This window comes from Corvus moneduloides, chromosome 1 (assembly GCF_009650955.1).
Source record: "Corvus moneduloides isolate bCorMon1 chromosome 1, bCorMon1.pri, whole genome shotgun sequence".
Classification (NCBI taxonomy): Eukaryota; Metazoa; Chordata; class Aves; order Passeriformes; family Corvidae; genus Corvus; species Corvus moneduloides.
Window position 1 is genome coordinate 144,467,850 of NC_045476.1, and position 25,478 is coordinate 144,493,327.

Sequence of the window (25,478 nt, forward strand, 5' to 3'; positions counted from 1 at the left end):
ATAAATTCCTGAGACTTCCCTTAATCCATAGTCCTCTGAAAGACCTCCAGCTTTCAGTTCCACTTCAAACACTGTGATTTTGTCACAGCTACAAAGAAGGAACACAAAAATACGTTTGTCATATCATCGAAGTGCTGCACGGACCTTAGCTTTATATATTTAATGGACAGTATTTCTCAGAGGAAAGCTGTGCCATATTTCCTGAAAAAGCTGAGACACAGCTTGAACAGTTAGATAACTATGTTGGGACAACTATAGATTTCTCCTTTCCGAGGAACCCCAGCGTGAAAAGCTACGTAAGTCAATTATAAAACATACATACAACCTAATCTACTCTTTTTTGAAAGCTACCAAGATAACACAACTCCCTCAGCGAGTCTCTATTGTGCCTTATCTATACAAAACCTGAAACACAATAGAAAATTTATTAAAAGATTTCCAAATAATTTTAAAAATGAACAGAACAATTCCACAGACAGCGCTTGACACCCTCCCACTGTCTGGACTAGAGCAAAATCACATACTGAACACCAGTGCAAAGTGAGTTTTGCAGCTGAATTCAAGGTCCACTGCAAAACCTGTAAGGCTCTAAATAGGTAAATCAAAGGCCCCCAAATTACACACAGCAGAGGTGGCTGAGTAGACAGAAACACAAATGGACCTTTACTTCGCTTGTGGATCCTATAGGACTAATCAAATTTACTTGTCAGGCCCTGGAAGATCATGCTTCTAGTAAAGCCCAGTAATTTCCAACTTGTTTCTGTGAAAATGGGAAAGCCTATCAGTACTTGATGATAAAAGACATTCCACCTATTAGCTCTTCTTATCAAGATAGGAAAATAGTTCAATATAGTTTACAGAAATGCCACAAATTCCTTCATTTACTATGTGGTTTGCAAACAGCCTATGGTCATTAGCTTTACTTACTTGAAGTGTTTTCAGCAAATAACCAAAAGGGATGTCTCCAGGGATGTTTCAAGAGCACTGCATAAACTATTTCCCTAAGGTACACAGCAACTGTCTTCAACTTCTGTCTTGGATTTTTCACACACCTTGTTGATAGCAAGAAACCAGAGGCTCTTAGATAAGTAGAGCAGAGGTACAGAAATAAGCCTAAGTAATTCTGAGTAACAAAAATTGCAAAACTCTTGATTACTCAGTAGTCCCCAAGATGGCCTCATCATAATCACACCTGCTAACTTTTTACTCTCTATTGTGAGACTTTTTTTCAGAATATTTTAAACCTCGTTTAAAATGCGATTTCAGGTGCTGTTCAGAGATTCTCAGATGTGGGTTTCTGAAAATCCAAAATCCCTCTTAAAGTTGCTCCACAAATATCCATGCCAGCTGATGTCCATACTGTCATCCTTTACCTGAATGCTGACCTTCAACAAAAAAGAATCTTTCTCAAGGGAATACAGGAAACTTTCCTTGTCTACTTTTCTTTCTTGCATGGTTAGCTTCAAGTTACATGGCTGTCCACAGCCAGGAAATTAATTTTCTAGGTGCAGCAATACTTGATTTTAAAAGCAGGTAGGAAATAGGACATTTTACGTTTTACATTTTTAATTCTCTTTAAACAGACACATTACAATGCACAACTGTGTCTTTAGCCAGGTACCAGAGTGTGCTATCTTTCAGATCAGGAAGAGATGATGGAGAACTAGTCTTTCCTCTGATCTTTTAGGTACAAGTATTGCAGGTGTTCTAACTGAGGACTACTGCCACATTTAGTACAGCCTTTATAACAATTCAGTCAGAGCTTTCATTTACTTCTGTAATTGAGATGGCAGTTATTGTAGCTGGGGATCTTATCGAACTGAGGATCATCCTTGTCTTCCGACACATAAACCCCATCATTTCATAGGGTATTTTCAATTTGAGCATCCTAAGAGTTCTGAAAATACAATTCTAACTAAATGTAACCATCCCACTAATGATGCAGCTTTCCAGCTCTTCAGTGCTCATTAACAGAGATTGTTTATGAAACAAGTCTTTTATTTAATGCTACACAATCTGAATTGAAGGAAGAGAACATTTACTTCACCTCAGGCCCAAGTTTTAGGGATACATCCCCAAACATTTTGCAGAGTAAAACCAGATTATCAAATACCAATCAGCGCAAGAAACATCTTTTCCATTTCTACTCAGCATTTTTAGACAAACTACAGCATTAGAACATTGAAGTATCTCTCCCCCATACAGCACAAAGGTTGAAAGCAGATTTCTTGCCTTGTGGAGCCAGTTTGTCAGAATGTATGTATTGATAACATTAAAGAAAAATAAATGGATCGTTACATTCTGATGTCAGGTGTACAAGTGCAGTAGTGGATTATGCTGAGGAGAATAACATTATCTATAAAAGTTAAGTGGTATACAGGTTATCCCAGAGTGACTATAATACAGAGAAATTTTATGCCAAAGTAAGTATTTACAGAGATACTGTCACAGCAAAGAGGACAGGAAGCTAGTCTCACAGAAGTAGTTCAATAAAGAGCAAATGAGTGGACGAAGACAAAGGTTTTGACTTTATATAATAAAATACCAAGTGCATTCTTTTAAGTGAATGAGTCTTTGAGACTATAGTCCTAGATTTTAGGAAGCCATTTGAAGGTCAGATGTATAGTCCTGCTGCACAGCAAGGGTTACTTGGACTGCCAGAATTTTTACATCCATTGTAAACTCTGAAAATCACAGCAATTCTAGTACTGCTTCTTACTGCAGGGTCAAAACTAAAGCTCTTAAGTAAGCCCTCTCCAAAATTCCAAAGATGAGATTTTGTATGGTAGACCTTCTAGCACAATTCAGATGTTTCTCCACTACTTTTGTGCTGTACATCTGGGATTAGAACACAGCCCAGAACACTTTAGGGGTAATTATGTTTATCTGCTCAAATGTTCTTGGCCAGAGTTATTATCCAGCTTTTTCTTGTCAATGCGACTTTAATCACATCGGATTTCTTTAAGTAGCCATATTATTTCAGTTACTTTGGCTCTTTTCCAACAGGCTTATTTTAAGCTGGTTGTGAAGGAAGGTTATTAATAGCTGGCTATTTTACATATTCCTTCAAGAGAGAAATAACCAGACACATTTGAGGGGGAACAAGTGTGGCTGACTGCTCAAAATATCATTAAAAATATTTTCAAATCCAGTTTTCAACTAAGAGGAGAGTTGCTTTAACCTAGTATTTGGCAAGCATTTTTCAAGCCAGCATTTCAATCCTGCCACCTCTCAAGCTTCCTCAGCCATCTACCTAAATAGAAAGGATAACAAGCATAACCAGAGTTCCTCCAGTGCATGACTTCAAGGAACATGATCCCTCACAGTAAAGGAATCCCATTCAAAATGGCTTGCAGTACTTAAGACTCCAGTACATAGGACAAAAACGTAGGAGGAAGTCTCATGATTCTCATGCCGTTGCTCAGGGGTGTGTTGCACTTTGAGCCATCAGCTTGACCACTAGTGGCTGGGCTCAAGCAGGCAGCACACTGGACAGTAAGTCTGAGCAGCTTCCCTCTCCAGTTTAAGATTAATTTACTGTAATGTACATTACTTGCAGTGGAATGATACTGCTCATGTTTTGGCAGGATGGGGAAAATTCCACTTTTGTCTTATTCATTATTTTATAAGGCAGATAATGCAGGAAGGTGAAACAGAATTTCTACAAGGAGTTAATCTGTGATATTGTAAAATCAAAGTACTACTTTATTAAGTGAGTTATTTTACACAATATGAACATCAATATAATTACAATTGTAAAAAATTTTTTATAACAAGTATGGACTAATTTTTTAGGATTTCCAAATAGGGCACAACTGTACATTTACACAGAATTGTCTTTGCATGAAGCCCAAGAGGGAACAGCATAAAAATATGAATGTTTCTGTAGCCCCTTCATTTTTGCTGATCAACAGTTTTAGAAAAGCAGCTGCAGGTTTGTTATGTAAGGTCTGACAGTAGAAGAGTCAATAGGTGTCATGACTTCACCTATAAAAAACAAGAACAACTTGGTTAAGCTGAACCATTACACAATGCTGGTTACGTTTGCATGAATGAAATACCATACTACTCCTTTTTACCTCATTTCAGCCTTTTATTATAACCACTTTCAGTGCCTAACAACTGGCTACTGAGAAATCTCTTCTACAGTTAACAAAGAAATTCAGATTTTTCTGCATTCACTTGCATAGCTTCAGGAACAAGAAGGCTCAGTTGTTGGAAATATACTAAATGACTGTTCCCATTACGTTTTGTAGCAACAGACAGATTGTACTTATGTATTTTGTTCAAAGCAAAGCTAACACTTCAAAGCAAGAACTAAATAATAAAGTATTTCTACAACACTAAGAATGACCATTTGAAATAACATTAATCCCTTTTAAAACAACCTCCAGGCACAGTGAAATACCACAGCCATTTCACCCATGTAAGAACTAGCTTCCTTCTTTCTTTTACTTTTAACACTTCAGGGGTATAACTTTAACCTACAGTAGTCTTCATATTAAAAGAACGGAAGCAAGTTTTAAGTCCCAGTTTTTGGTGGTAAAAAAACCAATTTATAATACACCTTTCTCAGACAATCAATTAAAAAGTTAAGGTAATGACCTGTAGACAATTTTATGCCTGAACATCAGCCAGTTCTGGAGGAAGTGGAGTCTTAGGATGCTTGCTTTCAAAGTGCTGTTTGAAGGTCTTGGGATCCGGCATTTGAGTCTGATTAAAGAGAGACATTAAACTTTATGCACAGTACAAGAGTTAAATAATACCACAAAACCTAATCCCTGCTGTATTTTATTTTCTTTCCCTGGAAGCCAACTGCCTCCTTGACGACACTGCTCTAGTGACAGAAACACCACTAATTTAGCTGCAGGGTAAGATGGAGTATTTAACCACCTATTTCCAGAGGTGCTTTTAAGCACTACTATCACGCTTGTTTTGTAATGTCCATCAATGGTGCTATTCCAGCTAGGTATCTCCTTGCACATCTTACTTCACAGGCTGGTTTGGTGGAAAACCTACCTCCTCATCATTTTCTTTTTCAACATCTTAAAGATAAACATTTATCCTGTTCAAAATCAAATCTTTATGAAAGCTATTTCTTTAGTTTACCAATAGGCCAAGAAGTTATATGGCATGAACTGATTCTCTACTTGGCACAACCTACCTCAGACCTTTGTTATGACACATTTGCAGGCATCAACTGCCCAAAGTGATTGATACTACAGCCTGATTTCACAACAGGAGGACTGGTTACAAGTAAGCAACCCCTAATTTGGAATCTTATTTAAGACATTTAAAGTGGCAGATCTATTCTAGGACTGACCATTGAAGTGAAAACAGCAAGTTTATCCTTCAGCTCCAAGAGAAGCTTTCAGGACAACCAGCCAGAAAGAAAAGTACAATCTGATTAGTACTCACATTTCTGTTTTAAGTTGTTCTAGCAAAAGTTACTGTGACTCAAGCTTACATTAGACCTTTCGGCACCACCGCTTTTCCTCTCTACAGCAACATCAATAACCACTGATTCCAAGACCCACCAATTCCATCACAAAGAAAATATGTTTCCATGTGGAGACTAAACAGGAATCGACCGCACACTTTTTAAATTTTCTATCTCATACTAACAGCACATGCAGACCACTATAATACAAGAGGCAAAATAACTACCCAAACCAGACCTGTACATGACCTCTCAGATTTTCTATCTCAGTTGCCAGTACAGCTGAGTAATCTGTAAGCAAGTCACATAACAGATGCAAATGCTTCTTATAGCAACAAGCTAGAAAACCACTTAAGTATTTTAGTTTCCACTATAAAATCTTCTAAAATCCTGTTCTAGTCAGGAAGACAGCTCTCTCCCTACACTACTATTTCGACTTCAGTTTCTCTTACCCTACAGACAGTGCAGGTATATATCAAGGCAGCCTTCGCTGCAGCCTTCTGATCATGTCCTTGTTTCTTTTTTTGCTCAGCTTGCTTTTTGGCATTTTTCTGCTGCGACTGAATCTTCTGCTGTCCACGAGCCATATCTATAAACAAAAAGAAGACATTTAGTCTACAAACATGAGAAACAACTGCTGCTATCTGATTGAGGAGCTGTAACCATGAGCACAATGCAGTCATGTGCTCTGTCCACAAAGCCTACAACTCCCATAACTCAAACGCAACAGACATCTGTTCGAGCTCTTTGCTATGTAAAGCCTCTGGGTTCAGTATCGTTCTTAAAATACACACCAGAATTATTAGGCCATTCTAAGGGGTTTTCCTCTACTAAAATTCAAGCTCTACTTTTGAAAAGTGTTCTTAATAGTCAGAATAAATAAAAGTTTCCTTTACAGTTAATAGAAACTTATTCTCTATTTCAAAAGATACCGAAAAATTCAGGGGTTTTGTTGTTTGGGCTTTTTTTTTAAATTAAAGCTTAAGACTCAACCTGTACCTCTGGAACTTGAAACAAGTTTCAAGAAAGGCAAATCAAAGTATTACCCAAGGTGTATTATTGTCTTCTGTTGTAGGTGCTTGTGAGCTACTTTGGAGTTGGGAACACCAAAAACAACAGGTCACCCCTGTTTATTGAAGGTGATTTTTACAGGTGGCTATTGTATTTTTATTTCAGCCACATTTATGTGCATATGATCTTGAAAAGAAAAAAGACTGCCCTCATCAGAAGCCATACTCCATATAACACAGGAGCACAAAGGAAGCAAATGCTACTGCTATATGCCATTCCAAGGTCCACCGGAAGACAAAATGAGACAAGCATGTCACAATTCAGGGAGTGTCAAGACACTGCATTTCACAGCAGTGCACTCCACCTGTCCACCAGGACACCCAAGTCAGTCTGCACCCCACCCCCAGAGCAGACGCCAGACAGGATTTGGGCACACCAACAGAGTGGGATTCAGTGTGTGGTTACATAACCCCGCAGCCCAATTTCTGCTATTGTCCCTCTCTCAGTCCCTCATGGCCCACACACGGTTCAGTCGTGCAGCTCTCTCAGAAGCACAACACTGACTGCCCAAGCACAGGACAGCCAGTGAAGGCCATTGTTCTCAGGACAACTTGTAAAGTCTCGTGTTCCCAGGAGGGCAGCTTGGTCACCGCCCCTCTGGGTAAGCTAGGCACTTGCCCCAAGTGTGGTACTTGTGGGACAGACACACTGCACGGCTACACCAGGCCTGTCATGCGATCATTCTCATCAGGACAGGTGGCCTCCCACTGTGAGAGAAAGGCCTATCCAAACAGTGACTGACCTCTGGTAAATACGTGTGAAAAGCCCTTAAAAGTGGTTATGAAAATGAAGTTTCTATGAAACATGTCAACAACATGTGAAAATTCACTAGTGTTGCGGGAATTTTTGGGTATGTGCCTAATGTGCGAGCAAAACGACAGCCCTGAGACCCAGAACAGCTCTTCTGGATTGAGAAGCACCTCTCAGGCCACAGCCTGGTTCTTCCATGGCATCAACCACCGCCAACCCTCTGCAGAAGAACTACACTAGATCTTCAGTGTTCCCTCCTCTTCCCCCACCAGTTTCTCTAAAAGAGAATTCAGCTAATAAAATTGAACACAACACAAATTCCATTAACAAGCAGATAGAAATACATGTGCCGTTCAACAGTTTCCATAAGATACAACACTGAATGTTAGTAAGACTAAAAGTGCCAGTCAATGTTTCAATGGATATTACAACTGCTCCAGAACACCCCAGCCAGGGCCTCACACTGTTTATATACAGCATGGCTCAACCACAACACTGGATTTCCACTTAAAATTAAAAAAAACCGAAGAAGATATATTACCAATGACTTTGCATACACTAGAAGGAACAGTAGGTTTTATTTCACTTCTATTTTACCAGCATTACAGCAATCGTCTAGAAGTCAGAGGATTCCTGACATAAAAGACTCAGATGTAACAAAAAAGAATTCTTTTCACAAAGTGTTTGCATATTACTTTGTATTTTAGTACCTCAATAAGTACTACATTACAACAGCCAACCACACTGAGCTTTCATGTACTTGGCAACTGCTGGTTTTAGTTAAGTCACAGACAAGAAAACATGACCACAAACATTTGCTCAAAAATATCAACCACCATACAATGCCCGACACCAAAAATTCTCAAGTCTAAATACTGCAAGTTACATACACAGAGTGTTTCTGAAACACAGAAAACTAAGACTTAGACTATTATTATTCTAAGAAACTGACAAAAAAATAATCCCAAAGCTCTTTTAAAAGAACGATAAGTTCCTCTACAAGGCCAAATCAGTAATTTCAATTGCACAACGCAGCTAAGTGTTGTTTTCCCTATCAGGCACACCCTCAGAGAGTCCAGCAGACCAGCCTGCTGTCTCCAAATAAAGAACGCGCGAGCACGTAGGAAACCGAACACACGGAAAAAATCTATTGCCAAACCGTAACAGGAGTTTTTGCTGCCAAATCATAACAGCGGGAACAGCACGGGCACTGTCGGGAAGCGAGGCTGAAATCCGCAGCACAGCCATGCCTCACACGGGGTCATTTCCTCGTAAGTAACCAGAACCCGAGCGGAGTTTCAAGTCCTAAAACTGGACACCAACAGCTGCTTCCGCTGTCACTTCCAGAAACGCACGGCAGAAACACACAGGTACCGCGGCCTCCCGGGCCGGGGCCGAAGGGCTCGGGCGGCCGCTCCGCGAGGGACGCCCCGGCCCGGGCCCGGCCTCGGCCTGCAGTGCGCAGGGACCGGGGGCGGGGGCTGCGGCCCTCGGGCGGGCCCGGCGGGGCAGGGGCAGCTGCAGCCCCACCACGTGCCCCGCGGGAGGGAAGTGACCACGGAAAGACGGACGTACAGAGGCCGCAGCCAGGGAGCGGCGGTCCGCGAGCGGAGCGCGCCTCGCTGCCGGGCCGGGCCGGGCCGGGCCGGGCCTGCTCCTCTCCCCCGCCCCGCCCCGCCCCCCTCCCCTCTCCCCCCTCCGCTTCCCCGGCGCTGCTCACCCGTGCGGGATGCGGGCTGGGCGGCCCTGCCGAGCGCTGTGGAGGCTCCGCGCGGCCCCGCCGCCGCCGCCGCTGCTCGGGAGGAGAACGAGGAGCAGGAGGAGGGACCCGGGACCGGCACTGCGCGCGCGCCGGACCCGCCCCCGCGCCCGCGCGCCCGGACGGCGCTGGCCAATGGCGGCGCGCGGCAGTTACATAACGCCGGCGCGGGGGGGGCACAGGGACCCGCCGGCCGCGGGGCCGGGAGGTCGCGGCGCTTGCGCGGGCACGGGTTCGGGTCCCGGCGGCGGAGGGTCCTGTGCGGTTCCACCGCGAACAGCCGGACTGGGTGGCTGGGGCTGCCAAGCCTGGCTTTGGTACCCTCGGGACCCTGCTGCACTGGCTGCGGGTAGGGGCGCGCCGGAGTTCCGCCCTGGGCGGGGTCCGGTCCTGGGGCGCACCGGGATCAGCCAGGACAGGGAGCCTTGCCCCGCCCGGTTCCCGGGAGCGCAGCCCTGGTGGAGCCCCGGCTCGCTTTACCTGCCGAGCCCCGGCCGCAGCGGCCGCGGGATGCGGCAGCGCTGCCCTCGGGCCGTGGCCGCTGCCCGGCGGGCCCACTCCCAGCCACATTCCTCTGTGCTTAGCGTACAGGCGCGGCCTAAAAATAGTGCTGCTCCTGCTCCCTGGGATCCAGATCAGTGGCTCAGGAGTGGCTGTCGGGAAGGCGCTGGAGAGGAGGCCAGGCGGGGATGGCGAAGAGGATGAGATCCTGGTCCGGCTGCAGTTCACACAGAAGGCCCATGTGTAGGCTTGAAGGGTTAAGTGAGTTTAAAGTAGAAGGAGATGGCCTGGGATGAGAAGCAGAATTTTATTCAAGTTTAAAGTGCACTAGATCTGGTTTGGACACATTTAGCAAGGATTGCAGAGGAAGTTTACAGGCTGTATCCGCTGCATATGTGATTTGAAAGGTGCTGGCTTGCATGATTATAGATGTAGGCAGGCCCTGTAAGGAAGCGTAAAGAAGCTCTTTATTTTCTATGGTCATCTTCATAGGATTCAGCCAAAGGAAGGCAGAATGTTTGTGCCTTCTCACGTTATACACCTGTTAGGAAAAGGAGAAATAACAGGCAGCATCTCTGCTTAGAGATGACGTTCTGCCACTCACTGAGTAATTGTTGTAGCTTCAAAACCTGGCATCTTGAACAGTTCTGTGTCTGGGGCAAAACAGCAAGCATAGTATGCCTACCAGAGAAACTATGAGATGTTGGCTTGATGTTTTGCAGAGCTTAGGCTGAATGATTGTAATGTTCTGATCGTGAGAGGAAAATGCAACAACAAAAAAATCCCTAAAGAAGTACAGTGAAGGTTTTAGGCTGTGACCATGAGTCTTGCCTAGAGCATGATGGCAGTTATGAGGGAGCTGTATAGCAGATTTCTGACATTTAAGTCACTGCAGGTTGATCTAGATGTCGCAGCATCTAAGATAAAAAATTCATTTCCTAGAATTCTCCTTAAAAAATAAAAATCTTCCTAACATTCCTGTTTGAAACTATCTTTTCCACATTAAACTGATAGCACTGAGAATGCTTATACCAGGACAGTGCAATCCACGCTGTATTAAAATGATCTTGTCAGTAGGTTCTGAACTTCATGGAAAGAGGCAACTATAAAAAAAACATTCAAAGTGCATATGTGCTTGTGGGGTGGTGTGGCGAGGAAGGCATTTTGTGTCTTGTGCTTGTAAGCAGGTGGCTTTCAGAATGAAGTTTTGCTTTCATCAGGGAGGAGATTGATGAGTGAAAAAGTGGCTTCTGTCCTGGCTGATGCTATTTTTGAGGACTGCTGGCCTCATATGTGGAACTGGAGAGGGTTTTTCAAGGGTCATGTTCCCATACTATGGCATTGCTATACATCTGGCTGGACAAGAATTTCAAATAAAGTGGATCTCCCAAGTACATGCTGAGCTCTGGCTGGTCTTGGAACCTTTTTCTGGTTTTAGGAGAACAAGGGATAGGTCTTTCATGACAGGGACTGCAGCTGTTTCTCTCTCTGCTCTGTCTTCTATCCCTTTGTGCTGTAGATTCTGGTCACAGCATTGATCCCTGTATTGCTCAAATCACAGCTTTGCAATTTAGATCATTCCAAAGAGACTGCTAGGAAAAAAAAACCCACGGTGAAAGAAGAATATAAATGCCCATAGCTGAGATTTCTACTATGAAGATAATAAGGAAAACTTCCCATTCACTGTAGATAATTTTTCAAAATTGATTCACTTAATGAAAGTTATTTGTCTCACCAAAGGGAATATCTCCATGCACATGAGCAGGTTAGCAGACAGACATGGGGTAGATGTGGTGAGCTGTTAGAGAGGCAAGGCGGGCCTGTGCACTGGATACTTTGCATAGCTCTGACAAAATGAACCTGTGATAATTGCAGTTTATCTGGCTTGTGGACTTCCTCTCCTTTGTGTTGCTCCCACATGAGGTGAAACAAGCCAGAGTGTATGAACAAAAGTATAAATAGAAGTTAAAATGTAAAATAAATGCAAGCTTTAGACTGAAATGTTGCATCTTAAAATTACTAATATACCGCAGCGCTTTTCTGTGTGCTTCTTGTTTAATTGCTGTTTTCTAATTTAAAAACATCTCCCAAACCCTTACCAAGTACTCTGCATTAAAGGAGAGTGAAAAACAAGAACATCTCTCGGTGGTTAATGGTAGACCAAATGCAAGGTGTTTATTACCCCAAGCCAAGCCCAACAAAAATGTTTCCGTGATTGCAGTTCACTGAAATCTTTAGCAGCATTGTATGCATAGAAAACACAGCTCCTTGGGGATATGGATAGGGTATTTCAGCTCTTATGTAGCCCCTAAAAATAGTCCAAATTTAAAAAAAAAAAATTATCTTCTCATGATGAGGCAATTCATGAGAAACAAGACTTCAGTTTAAGCCCAAGCTTGAATGTGGTGAACAATGTGATCAAATAAACCCCAAAATTACAATCTATTGAGGAGGGAAGCAGCAAAGGAAACTGGAAGGAGCAATGCTGAGAGGCAGAATTGTTTCTTAGTTTATTGCTTGTTTTTTTTTTAAACAGTCATGATTGATTGTTATTCTCATGCTTATTTCTCATCCCCTTGGATTCCAGCCCCATCATCATTTTCTGTGCCCGCAAAGAGGTGTAATTTCTGCCATTAAGTCAAAATACCTGTTCTGCTCAACAGCTACTTGTTGACACTTGGATTTTGTTGCAGGTCAGTTTGAGCTGTCTCACCGTGGTGTGACTGGTGTCCCCACCACAGTTCCCTGCTGGGAACCAGGTGGCATTTTGACATGAGTTACTAAACACATTTTGAAAGCAGTTGTGAGGTGTAGGACAAGTTTACTCACAACAGCATAGGTGGGGCTGCATCTCCCTTCTGAATCAGCCCCTGTGCATCTGCCAGGTCCTCCCACTGCCATTCCCTGCTGCACTTACTGTGGTGTATTTTTCCTGTTCATTTGCTCCTGTGCTCACTATTGACCATGTCACATCAAACATCATCTCAGCTGGCTAAATGTTGGCATGTGGCCAAAGGCAGCCCTTGGCCACTTGCTTGCAGGGAGGAACATGCTGGTACTGTGTGCCTGCCTATTGAGGGGTTTTATCTGGTGCCCCACCATGACCCTTTGTCATGTCTAAAGAAGTGAAGGAAACGGAGGGAGATGCCCTGGGCCTGCAAGTGACAGCGATCATCTCGCTAGATTTTGTGGATCCAGACCAATGTTGACACAAACACAGAAGAGATGGGCTTTGAACCCAATAACCTTTGAAAGAATATTCAAGGCTGATGGAATGGTGGATCAGAGTCAGCATTGCTGAATATCAGGGGTGGGGTGACATGGGTGCAGGCAGAACCTAGCCAGGCTGGAATCCTGGTAGTTAGGGCTGTTTGATAGAAAACATCATGCAGCAGTACCTATCCAACTTGGGGGCCTCACAAGGTAGTGTTTTGCTCATTTACCCTTTCTCTGCCTTGTGGACTTTCACCTCCTCCCTCCCCCATGTGTTAGCATACCATTCTTTTCCCTGTAAAGGCATTTTGCACAGCCACAGCTCCGGCTTTCATACATCCAGTTCACGCCTCCCTGACACAGCATTAACTCCTGTCCCTCTGTTGACCCCAATTGCTGTGTGCTGCTTTTCCAGAGCTGGGGTGTGGGCACCTCATGGGCTTGAACAGTATTGCTGTTGTGGCAAATACAAAAAAGGAGTGAGATCTTAAACCACATATTTGGCTCACAGATTCAATAGATTCTTAGCACTGCACTGGCCTGAGGTGATACCAAGTCACAATACATACATACTGCAGAAATAAATATTTTAAGGCACGTGATGGTATGCCTCCTTCTGCATGCTACTGTAGAACGAGGTGTTCTGCAGTGCACAGTATGCTGATCCACAAGGTTTAAAAATGGAAAGCAAAGGTAAGAAAAAAAGAAGAGTGAACAAAGTGAGAAGGAAAGCCAAAGACTAAGTTCTCATTTGGAAAGAAGCTGGCACAGCAATGCAGCTCTTTTGGCAGGGCACCTCAGGCTTGTGGTACCCTTCCAATTCCATGTTAGCTTTAAAGAACCAGCCCCACTACCAGCAATGCAGCATCTTTTCCTGGTTTGCCTGCTGCCTTTCTGAACAGCTTCTTTGTTTCAGGGACACCTGATAGATGGCATCCTCCAGAACAAGGACAACCTCTGGTGATGTCCAGCACATTGCCAGCCTCCCTGTGCTCCTCACTGTAATCCTGGTCCCTTCAGTAGACTCCAGAAGCACATAAACAAGAGGGACATTGTCCTTCATAGCAGGACAGTGCCCCCTTCTTCCACACCCCCAGCGAGCTGGCAGTGTACCATGTGGCTACACATTTGTAAACCTTTTCCAGAAGTTGATATAACTCTCACTTCTACCTCACCTCTACCATGGGCTTAGGCTCTTGTGCAACAAGGCAGCCTGCAGAAATATTTCTGCCACCAAACCTTAAATTAGGACAAACCCAAGGAAGTGTCCCAAAGTCAATGGTAGATTTTGGTGGCACAGAGACTACAGCTAATTGTCCTTTCTCTGGGTTTGGTGGTTTGTTTTTTTTTTCTTCCCATAGCTCCTGACCCTTTCCAGCAAGAATGGACAGAGCTGCTTCAGTGAGCATTCCTCTCCACTGGAAGGGCAAAAACATGTACAAGGGAAGATGCAATAAGGACCTGCCCACCTTCTCTGAGAGACAGCAATCTGAGGGCTTGAGGAAAAGGTTCATGAAGAATGACAGATGGAGGCAGTCAGAAGCATGGAGATGCAGTTCCTCAAAGGTTTCAAGGCATATGCACCTCCTGGAGAGAATGGGGCAAGACTGCCTTGTGACCTTTAGGTATTTTGCAGTCTCTCCTCTTTTAAATCCATTTTGTTGGAAGTGAGTTTTGCTAAAAACAACAAGGCACAAATGCCTTTCTCAGCATGTCACAACTTTTTTGACCAACCCACATAGACAAACTGGAGACCTTGAGAACATACGCTTCCGTTCTGTATAAACAGTTTAAAATAGATTTTAGCTTTGCTCAGCATTACATACAATTACTATTTTTAAATGCACTCTGATTAATCATTCCTTTTTTTTGCATGTGCCCTCCATTCATGCTTTTGAATCTCGTACGTGTTCAAGTCCTTGCCTTATCATGAAAACAAATATATCTCTACATTTTTAATTCATTCAGAATACCAAGGTTTCCCTCCTCTCCACCAACATAAATACACGTATGAGGCATAAAGAAAATCCACACACTGTATCATGTGGATGTTAAAACCTGCTGCAATTGTGATTAAAACCTCTCACGAACATGCCAACATTGCTGACAACTGGCCTCTACCCTCAAGGAGAGGAATGCATCCCTCAACCTATGCTTCCGAGTGGCTGCACATCACAGAGATGCCTCTGCGTTGAGGTGGCTCACAGTGTTCATTATCTCTGCTTCCTTCTTCAGCCCATCTGCAATACTCCAGCCTTGTACTAGAAATATTTCAGTAACTGCTTATTGTACCTTGTGGAAGGGGCAATTACTTCTCATCCAGAGCCAGCCTCTCTATCTGTTTTTCGGTCATCCACGTGCAGATTTCATTGCCATTCTAGAACTGGTAAGGGCAGGGTGGGAAGCTCTTCATGTTTTCCAAATAGCATGTAAAATCTTGCTGGATAAGGAAGCAAAAGGGCAGAGGTGCATCTCAGAATTACACATCAGAGAATCAGCACAGAGAGTACACAGGAAAGGGCTCTGCAGCTGTAGGATATTCTCCATGGAAGGGAAGCAGCCTTGGACATCCGAAAGTGCCACACACGCACTGCTGGTTTTTCCAGGTTAGCAGTGCTGGCTCAGTCCCAGCAGTGTGCTGCTTCAGGAGGAGACCAGTGACAAACATCTGCTGGATTTCAACTTTCTCCTTTTCAGATGCCCTGTTACACTCACTCTGGAGTCACTGCATGACTTAAAAGCAGGAATCCAAAGAGCCTGCTGCAAACTGAGCTGTGGGGATTGCTCTGATTGCCAGTGTTTCCTGCCAGCTGCTGACAGCACTTGGAACATAGTACGGTCTAGCTAACAAGCACTGGTGGATAAACAGGACCTGGCAAGAGAAATCAGGAGAATGATTTGGTTTGCACCAGGCCACCAGACCCCATTTCTTCATGCAAAAGATTGCAGACTGCTGCACCAGAGGAATGTGCTATGGGATGCAGAGCAGAACAGAAAACACATTCCTGGAAGGAGCCAGCAATGCCAAAAGATGGCAGCTATGTAGAGGTAAAAGACTTTACTTATGGGGCAGCAAGACAGGATGTCTGTGCTAATTGCCTGAACTTCAGCAGCTGAATTACTGTGAATACACGAAGTCATGTCTCAGTAGATGCTCGTAGGTTTACTCTTAGGACAGACTGCCATGGGATGGAGGAATGGAAAACCCTTTTCCTGCTATATGGCTGGTGTCTGAGCAGCACAGGCAGAGGGCTGTTTTTTCACTCTGTCCTTTAGCCTGGCTTTTGCTTGGAAACTGTGGGAGAAAGCCAAGGAGGATGAATTAATGCTTCTGTGAAAACACTCAGTGCACATCTCTAATCAGGCAAGACAGAATGGCACTTAAAGAAGAGTCCCAAGAGCTGGTTGTGAGGTAATATTAGGTACAGACTTTGAACATTAGTATTTCCTAGTCTAGAAAAATGTAAAACTCTCATTTAAACTACCTGATTAAAAAAAAAAAAAAAAAAAAGACTCATTTTAATCTGACTACTGGTCTGTGAAGCTAATTTGAAAAACTCTGCTCTTGCGACCTGGCTAAAAAGTTATAAAGAAGTGAAGTGGAAATGCCTGATGCTGGAGACATGCCTGTTTGTCCCAGTGGGAAAACTTCCATGGCCAAGAAGACCAGGTTAGAATACAAAGGCCTGTATAGACAGGAGCAGCTTAAATACCTGCAAGCTGCATTCTCTCCATCCCCAAACTGAGACTGCCACCCCTTAACGTCCTGCACCTGAGCCTTCCTACTCCCACATCTCCAGGGTACCGTTCTCCAAACCAGTTGTCCCAGGCTTTTCCTGGTACTGTCCCCTATGTCCTAGTATTCATGGTAACAACTCCATCTGTTCAAAGCCCAAACCAAAGGCTGCCTGCACAACATGAGCCTTTGCACACTTCACCTATTCCCTATTTTAAAATGTGCACCTTTAAGCAAAATAAAGCCTGGAAACAACCTTTCAGGCTTATTGCTTTTATTTTTTATATATTGCTTTATATTTTTCCCTGTTACTGAAAAGAGTTCCTTGGTGAGAGAAATCTTTTGCACAGATATTTAAAATCAGGATTGGATCCTTTTTTTTTCTTTTCTGTTTGATTAACCAAAGAGCTTAAACTAGTATTGAATAGTACGTTGTAAGAACAGGTCCTTGTGGGACTAATACTACTGAAAAAGACTGGCAGCGAGGATGGCTCTCCATTAACAATTAATTTTTGAAATTTCATACAGTCAGCTCCCAGTCTGTTCTAATGGTTTCCATCAGCCTATAAACAGTACACCTGTATTTCTCTCAACTTCTCAAGACTGTGCTGCGGACAACCTGCCCCCCGGAGTGACCGGGTCCAGGTCTTACTGTCCTGACTGCTTTATTGGGTGCCCTGAAGTCCTGAGGGTCTTCCCCAGATCTTTCTCTGGATGTCCCTTCCCATATGCTAGGCAAAATTTCCACAACCAACACTGCAAACCCTGATGTTCACGAGTCCCTGTGGATGCCCTGACGCCACTGTTGACTTGGAAGCCTCCATCAGTACCCAAATGCAGCTGTGCATGTAAAACACACCAGTGGAAGGATTCAGGCTGAAATAGCTGTTCTGAAGCTTGAATCCCTTTTTCCTCATCACTCTAACCCTGCAGCCCCTTGCCAGAACAGAGCCTTGCTAATGCTCCTCACAGGCACTGCAGCTCATAACTCCACCAATTAGACCTCACCCTGGGTCAGAAAATTACCTTAGTGCTCTACACAGTTCGAGAGCCTTTGGCTCTCATTGCTCGGAGAGGTGCTGTGGAGGGCGAGGTGCTTGGGCAAACAGTGATGATATGGGAAAGAACGTATGGCTTTGCTGTCTCAGCACTGGAGGTGGCTTTTTACCACACCTACCTTCAAAGAAGCCAGAAATGTTTGTCTTGGGAAAGAGGAGGAGATGGGAGGAACCACCCTTGTGCTTAGAACAGCCCAGGCAAGAGAAAAGAGTCGCTCAAGTCTCTGTGAACTTCTTCAGGGCTGTTGTGGAGAATTATATGACAATGCTGAAAAAACAGTGAAGGACACAGTTAGCAGGCTCATGGCAGGCTCACTATGCACCTCTGCTTTTTTATGATCCTGATGGATGCCCTGCTCTCAGTTGTCTCATGATGGGACAGCTACATTTTTGAATCTCAGTGGTGATGTTAGGTGTGGCTGCAGTTTCTCTGGGATGTGTTGCACAACACACAGAGACCCCGACGCATCAGCATCCTGCCCTGGGCAAAGGCATTGTGGCTGTGGAAACCTGTGACTTCAGCCAGCAACGTTCTCAGTCCAAAGTACTTGGTTTTTAACAGTTAGGACAAAGCATGATGGCAAGGAGATATTAAACCAGCAGGCATACTTGCATGTTGTCTCTCATCTAACCTTAGTACATCCTGAAGAGTTTTAGGTGGGATTTACTGGAGCAGAAATGATGAATCAACTTGATCACATGGTAGGAAGCCTGGTTGCTCCTGAGTGCCTGCAGCTCTTACGCTGCTTGTGAGAGGAGAGACAGCAGATTAGAGAATTAAGGTTACTTGCCCTGGCACAGTCTAGTGATGGCACTTCTGACCAAGTGTCAGATGGCCTCTAGGAAGGGTCTCAAGATCCTGTTACTTAGACTAAGGGGGAACAGCTGTTCCACTGTGCTGTGACAGAAGGACTGCAGCAGTGATATCCAGCACAAAACCAGTAATCCTCAAAAAGTATCCAATATCCATTCTTCAAAGAAAGGGCAGAGTCCAGACCGGATAAGTCTGGTGTTAGCAAACATGTTCCAGCCTGCTATCTAAGTCTCTACCACAGACATAGCAGAGTCTAGAGAAGTTAAACACCAACCCCTTTGGGGTAGCTGCTCTCCAATAACATCTCCAGTGCTGCCCTTCAGGCACTGATTTTGAAGGGGGCTCACAGCAATCCAATGGCTCATGTCACAGCAGAGCCCTAGCCAGCACTAGTCTGGATAAGGACAGAATCGGTATCATGACAGATAATGTCAGGTAGGAATAACATTATTTCTTAACCTATGAGGAAGGTGGGACTAAGAATTTCTGAACTTTGGTTTGATTGCAAGGCATTCTAAAAGATAATCCTGCATAATGCTCATGGGCACTGACATGCACAGGTCCATTAGCATTAGGAGCATGGCAAATGCTCAGACAACAGGTGTACTTGACCTCCTCTCTGGTTCTACTCTCTGTTAAATCAAGTCCTATGTATGATAAATACTGGCAGAAATCCAGCCCACCTCTACTGGTTTGAGTGCTGTTGCCTGTGTTTAATTCTTTCCAGAAGGTGCACAAGTGAATTTCAAAGAGGTGCAGTTGTTATTTGCAGCTTGCACATTGTATAAGAATGTGGTACTCAGCCCTGAGCTCCTCATCTGCAGGACGTGTTGCAGTTCTTGACAGCCGATTACTGTGTTTTTCTGCCAATTTCTCTTCATGGTCTGCTAGCTGCAGTTTTGGAGATCAGACTTGCTCCTTGGCATCTATTCAAGCTGTAGAGTCCAATTTATTTCTAGCACAACATCCATTGCTTCTGCAGTATGTTGACCCAGTCTGTGCAAGCTTACTAACTCAGAAGGAGCTCTCATTTCTTTTCTGTTGCCAACAGACAGAAGCAGCAATTAAGATGATGACTGCATTTTTAAGGGATTTCTCTTCAGGAGGAGTATAGCACCCTGCAATCAGTCCCCAGCAGTCTCTCCTGTAAGGGGGAGCCTTTACTAGCACAGGGGGGTCCTTTTGCCACAGAAATGGAAAGGCTCAGCTGAGTACAGGGGTCCCAACCATGCCAGCACTCCGCTTCAGCCTTAGATAGATCTCACCCAGCTTTACATTCTTTCCATTGACTCTATGTTAAACTTTCTGTTACATACACTGTGTCATCAGAGATACTTTGGCTTTGCTGGCATGTCTCCTATATTAGTAGTTACATTTTGTTAACAGGACCCAGAACTGGTTGAGGTAAATTGGCTTATTTGGAGCACAGTTAGTGACATGCACTGTTGGTCTGACCATGTATTCTTCTGGAGCATTTTCCCATGGAGAAGAGGCTTATACAGCCATTCAGTCTGTCCGCCTAGGAATTTTGGACCCATTGGCTGATTTCAATCAGGATCTGAGAGAGCGGTTAATCAGCAGGGGCAGCCTTCCATGCACAGAGCATCCTCCCCAGGTCCTAAGAGCTGCACTGTGAGTTTTGCTATCAGACACCACAAAGTAACATGAAACAGACATTGTATCCCACCTATGCAAATTTTTGGGGGGTTGTTTGTGTGTATTTGCACACCAGATAATCCAGCTATAAATCCATGGGAAAACAGATTTCTTAACTGTGCTGCTCAACTGCTTTTTAACTTTTTAAGGTAAGAGTTTTATTATAACTGAGAGCACTGGCTCTACATCCAAAGAAACTCTCAGGTGCAAATAACTTTACAGTCATCCTTTTGCTGGTGATACCTGCATTAGCTCAAAACTGCAGCATAAAAAAAAAAATGAAGAATTTCAGCAAGTGACAGCAATGTTAATTACACAGTGGTGCTATAAGTGTACTGAACTTTGTAGTGACAGAAAAGCACAAAGCTGGCCCCACTAAAAAGGACTAAGAGTTTCCTAAGGCAGAAGAACCTAAATTGGTACACAAAGAGCACCAGAGCAGGAACATTTCCCAGTGATGGGTGCTCCACACTTGTGCTGGATCTGCAAGAAGCACCGCAGGTTCCTGAGGAGGTGGCATCAGCCTGCTGGTGAGGGAACTTTATGGAGAATTAAGTTAATTAAGGCAACATGGAGCAGAAATACTGTCATTGCAGAGGGGACCCCTTCCTAAAGTGCTTCCTGCTGGTTGTGCAAGCAGGGCTGGCATTGCAGAATGAGCCACTGAGCACTGAGTGCTGTGGGACCTGCTTCCAAGGAATCCAGAGCACAGGGATCTCAGGCAGCCAGCAAGCCTACTTTGTCAGAGAAGACATGGCAAGGAAAGGACATCGTCCATGGGCAGTCTAAGTAAGACCTACTACAAAGACAGTCTAAGGTGACCTCACTCACTTTTATCTAGGAAATGCAACACATGATCTCAGCCCAGCAGCATTGCATACAGGGGCGAGGGGACAGGCTGAGTAAAACTGGTTTTCTGAGGCTTTATGCTTTGTGGTTGGATGCAACAGCATAAGCTCTTATCATAGCCTTCCCTTTGGGGCATGCACAGGGTTGCACAGGATGCAGACACACGTAAGTTCTCTCGTGGGGTTCTCTGCTCTCTGAGATGTGATAAGCTCATGTTGGCCTCCCTCCCCTTGCTAATTGGGGGAGTTAGCTAATTGCTAACCCATGACAGGGAGTTAAACAGACTATTGTTCTGTTTTCTGTGGTCTTTTCCCAAGAAACTAATAGTAAAGCCATATTGCTGAACTATCACGATGGGGAGAGCAGTATCTTGCAGCTGTGATTTAAACCTCCTTTACAATATAGGATGAAACTAGGTGTTTGCGTGAGCTTCCTTCAGCAGATACTTCCAACAGATGCAGGACATGCTGGGAATCCAGCAAAGGAACTTAAGAAATGTATATAGGACCCTCCTACCTGAGGCACGGCTCTACCAGGAAGCAAATCCCCCAAGTACATGGCTATCGGGAATGCTACTCAGTAATGCTACCACCATGTCTTCTCTATGGAGGAGAGAGCTACAGTCTTGTTTGGGTAAGGTGTGTGGTGGGATTCCCTAGGAAGCGTCATTAGGACACAGATTTCTTGGAGCTTGAGAAGTTAATTGCTGATTTCTGAATAAACTACTGTATTGCATTCCTTCAGGATTTCAAAGTGTGTTAGACCAAAGAGCTGAACAAGCTCTCAGTGTTTTGTTTTTTTTAACTAGTTAGCACTGGATATAGACCTGGTCAATAAACAAGTCAATAAACATACAGGACATGTGGGCTTAGTAGAGAGCTGATTTGATAATTTTGTTGCAAATTTATATTGCAACAGGCCTGTCTGAAGGCATCTTCTTGGCAGTCATCACTTCACTAAGAGCCGTAAAATAATTCTTAGCCATTGCTATTATTCGTCTTACCGTTTTGAAATACATAGTTCTAAAAGGGTGCTAAAAACATGCACTTTGTTTTCTGCACTTCTCTCTGTCTTTAATGTATATAAACAATCCTCTTAATAGCTTATCCTCTTCTCCAGGAAAGTTTGTGCATGAGAGTTAAGCATGCTTCTGTTCTTCAATTGGTTTTTTCTTTTGCCTTCCTTTTCAAAATTCAAAACACCAGGGATCAAGAGAAGTGCAGGCTGAGCTGGCTGAGCCTGCAGTGACACTCGCTTCCTTCTGCCACCTCGCGGGCTGTGGCTACAGTACAAGGAACATGGCTTTTCCAGCATAACATACCTTGTTTTTCTCTCATATTTAATGAAAGATCCCGTGATAACAGGAAGCATTATGCACTGCCACTGCTGGGCATGTCCTGACTCTTCTGAAAGGAGTTTCCCTTCCCTGCGTCAGAGCTGTCGTAAGCAGGAATACCTCTTAGAGCGGTGATGACATCTCAAATTGTTTAACCTTGTTATTGCAACAGAAGATGAGAGACTCACCTCTATTATTACTGGATGATTTTTTGTTGTTTTGTTATTGTTTGTTTGTTTGTTTTAAAATTTGGGTAATTCTTTTTAAACATGAGGCTTGAAAAAGCAACAGTGTCTTGTTCTGGGATACTCTAAATGGCTCAAATAAATGTTGCTGATAGTATAATACAACAAAAGATAGTTTAGAGCAAGCATTAAATGAGGTTTTTTCCAGGAGTGGAGCAGTTTTCAACTGGAGACCGTGGAGTGTCATAAACTGATGTTTCCTTGATAAGACTGAACACAACCCTGCAGCACTGCATAGTCCTGCACTGGGGAGACAACAGGTTGATATAGAGAGCCAAAGAGCTCTTCCCTTCCTGCAGTACTGGGAGAGGGCTGGTTGCTGCTCTCTTTATTTGTTCTTTAGGTAACCAAGAAATTTTAACTCAATTTGGGCTAAACTACCAATAGAAAAACTATGTTATATCAAAGCAAATGTTGAAAATTGAGCTCTGAAAAGTCAAGTTGGACACATTCTGTGGATTTGATTTCACCAAGCTATCTGAAACTGAAATACAGAGGCTGAGTGTTTTTTCTTTGTGAATAACTGCAATTGTAGTGGTGGCCTTGGAAGGACACTGACCTCTTAAATGTAGCAAGTCTTTAAGAGGCATGCAGCTACATTTAAAAATGTTTTCTCTTGCCCATAGTTAAATTTATATATGTTTGATGAGTTGTAACTGCTCCCTTATCTCAGAGTGTTTTCCAAAGAGCATGAATCAGACTTGTTGAGTGAGCCCCAGTATTTTGATTATAATACAATCATTTTTATTAATGTATTCATGGCCCATACTGAAAACGTAATTGTTCAGAATAACTTTCTGGTGAAGAGCTTGTTAAAATCTTTTAAGACATTCGACATATGACTGTTCCTCTCTTTACAGAAGTGACTATATAAAGCTCAGAGAACACACATAATCCTGACTTCAGAAACATGTCCCAGTGAAAATGTTCCATGCTGACACTTGAGGAGTCACTGCTTGCACCTCCCGCTGACCCATTTACCCTTCCTCCTCAGGAAGTTGTGGGGCCTAGAACAGAAGTGTTTTTCAAAAGAGCATTCAGCTTCCTGCCCAGCACATCTCAGTTCTCAGAGCCTGAGTGACCCCACAGCTCTCCTTTACCCCCATGAAGGTGCCTGCCAGGTGCACCTGATCTCAGCATGGGAGATCACACTGAGATGACCTAGAGCTAGAGCTGGAAGCTGGTGCAATGCCTGCAGAAAAGGCTGATGCACAAGCAGGTCTCTGCAGGGAGACTTGATTCAGAGAGAACTCATCCATGCTGATGCTGTTTCTCTTTAGGCTACTAATTAGTGCAGCTCAGCATAGCATGCTGTGCTGACGCAGTTTGGAGGTTTAGCCTGTGTTGCTTTGCATCCTGCCTGGCAGAAGCTTCTGACCTGATGTGTTTTTTTGGTTGTAGTTCCCCCAACACACCCCCACAGAGGAGGTCCTAACACCTGCAGCCATGTGCAGGGGGGAGCAGAGGCACATGGTGTTGGGTATAGGGTCACTACAGTGCAGGGGCATCACCCACTCCTGACCCCATCCCTGCATGTCCTCCGTGTCTCTAGATATTCCCAGCCCATGGATCTCCCTAACCTCCATGGTCCTCAACCACCCCTAGAGGTCCCAAGTCCCCATAGATGTCCCCAACCCCTGGAGGTCCCTAACCTCTGGAGGTCCCCACCAGTAACTGCATCAGTGTCCTGGTTCTGGGTTCCATGGGGCCAGTAATGTGCATGCGATTGAAGGGTGACATCTGCCACCAAGGGCCTCGGGCACACAATGAAGGTGTCAGTGGCTCTCAGTCCACAGTGCCATCTGCACATTCACTGTGATCTGGTACTGGTCCTTCTGGGGCTTGATGACAATGTCAAATCCATGCCTGTGCCTCCTGCTGTGCTGTGGCAGCCTTGGTGGTCCTTGCACTCCGGGTGCCACACCATGCAGCTCACATCCAGCTCCTTTGTGACTATGAAGATGAGCTGTAGCAGCACCCACACTGTGATGGACACCAGAGACACCCAAAACTTCTCAGCCCAGAAGCTGAGCTGCCCCCCAGGTGCTGATGGACTGCTGGCATATTAGCCTTCTGAAAAACGAAGGCAAGCAAAGGAATGCTTGGGTTCAGGATGGGGGCCTGACAGGGTATGCTGGCTCCTCTGCAAGTTGCTGGGTGGGCATCACTGGTCAGTGGGACCTGGGGTGGTGCTGGGGTGTTGCAGGCAGAGCCCTCCACTGCTTTCTTGCTCAAATGCCCCCTTCCCCCAGTGCAACACCATGGGACTTGGCTCTGCCATGTTACCCAGGTTGGATGGAGACATCAGAGGTGACGTTGACATCACATCATTACAAGGCCTTGGTGTGGGACACTGGCACCAGCAGGGACCAGCTCTCCTTGCACCAGGCTGGTGTAGCCAGCAGCCTCTGCAAAAGAGTGTGCATAGGCTCTGCATGGAGATAGCCCTGCATTTGGAGTGACCCTTTTTGCTTCTCTTGGGTTTCTGTGTCTTCTCCCCTTATCTTTCAAGGCCCATAGCTATATCCCAGGGAAGGCATCCCCAGGGAGGCATGCACCCCTCCAGGGGACAGACAGGTAGCACATCATGAAGACAGCTTGAGAGTATCTCTGGAGGGGGATTGTCAACCAAATAGGGGAGTGCCTTCATGGCAAGGAAATCCTTCCCTGAGGGGCTAAAGGACTTGGAGACCATGCACCCCAGCTGGGTGTCCTCAAATGGGCATCAAAGAGGGAGGGAGGAGAGCATCAAGGAAGGAGGATGATGACAGTGGGGGGGTAGCATGTGCTTGAGGAAAACCTATGATTGACTGACTCACAGATAACGGAGGTACCTCATAACATGATCTGACACGGTGCTCCTTTCATGTAGTGAGAAATAGCTGAGGGCTCCATCTTTCTGTTACACACAGATGCTGATTTCCAAGGACTGGAGCCATCTAGGGCAGTAATTAAGCTTTAAATGGAGAGATCAAATGTAGAATAAATATCTCATTAACCTTGACAAAGCACAATCTTTCTTTACAGCTCATAGCAAAAGAGAAAGTGAG

At 44.5% G+C, this 25,478-nt stretch overlaps 1 protein-coding gene and 1 long non-coding RNA gene across 3 annotated transcripts; one reads left to right on the plus strand and one right to left on the minus strand.

Moving 5' to 3' along the window:
• Positions 1 to 1,977: 1,977 nt before the first annotated feature.
• On the minus strand, positions 1,978 to 9,114 carry ZNF706 (zinc finger protein 706). 2 transcript variants are annotated; one of them, XM_032130417.1, is made up of 4 exons: positions 8,982 to 9,114; positions 5,893 to 6,029; positions 4,606 to 4,713; positions 1,978 to 3,987 (listed from the first exon to the last, which is right to left on the minus strand). In XM_032130417.1, the coding sequence occupies exons 2-3, from the start codon at positions 6,025 to 6,027 to the stop codon at positions 4,618 to 4,620; spliced, it is 231 nt and encodes a 76-aa protein (XP_031986308.1). In that variant the 5' UTR covers positions 6,028 to 6,029; positions 8,982 to 9,114; the 3' UTR covers positions 1,978 to 3,987; positions 4,606 to 4,617. The 2 variants fall into 2 exon arrangements, with proteins under 2 accessions (XP_031986308.1, XP_031986316.1); XM_032130425.1 differs by lacking the exon at positions 1,978 to 3,987 and having other exon boundaries at positions 4,072 to 4,713; positions 8,982 to 9,089.
• A 92-nt stretch (positions 9,115 to 9,206) lies between these two features.
• On the plus strand, positions 9,207 to 14,181 carry LOC116454202. Its single transcript, XR_004244037.1, has 2 exons — positions 9,207 to 9,369; positions 14,096 to 14,181. It is a non-coding gene; the product is annotated as an uncharacterized LOC116454202 (long non-coding RNA).
• The last annotated feature ends 11,297 nt before the right edge of the window (positions 14,182 to 25,478 follow it).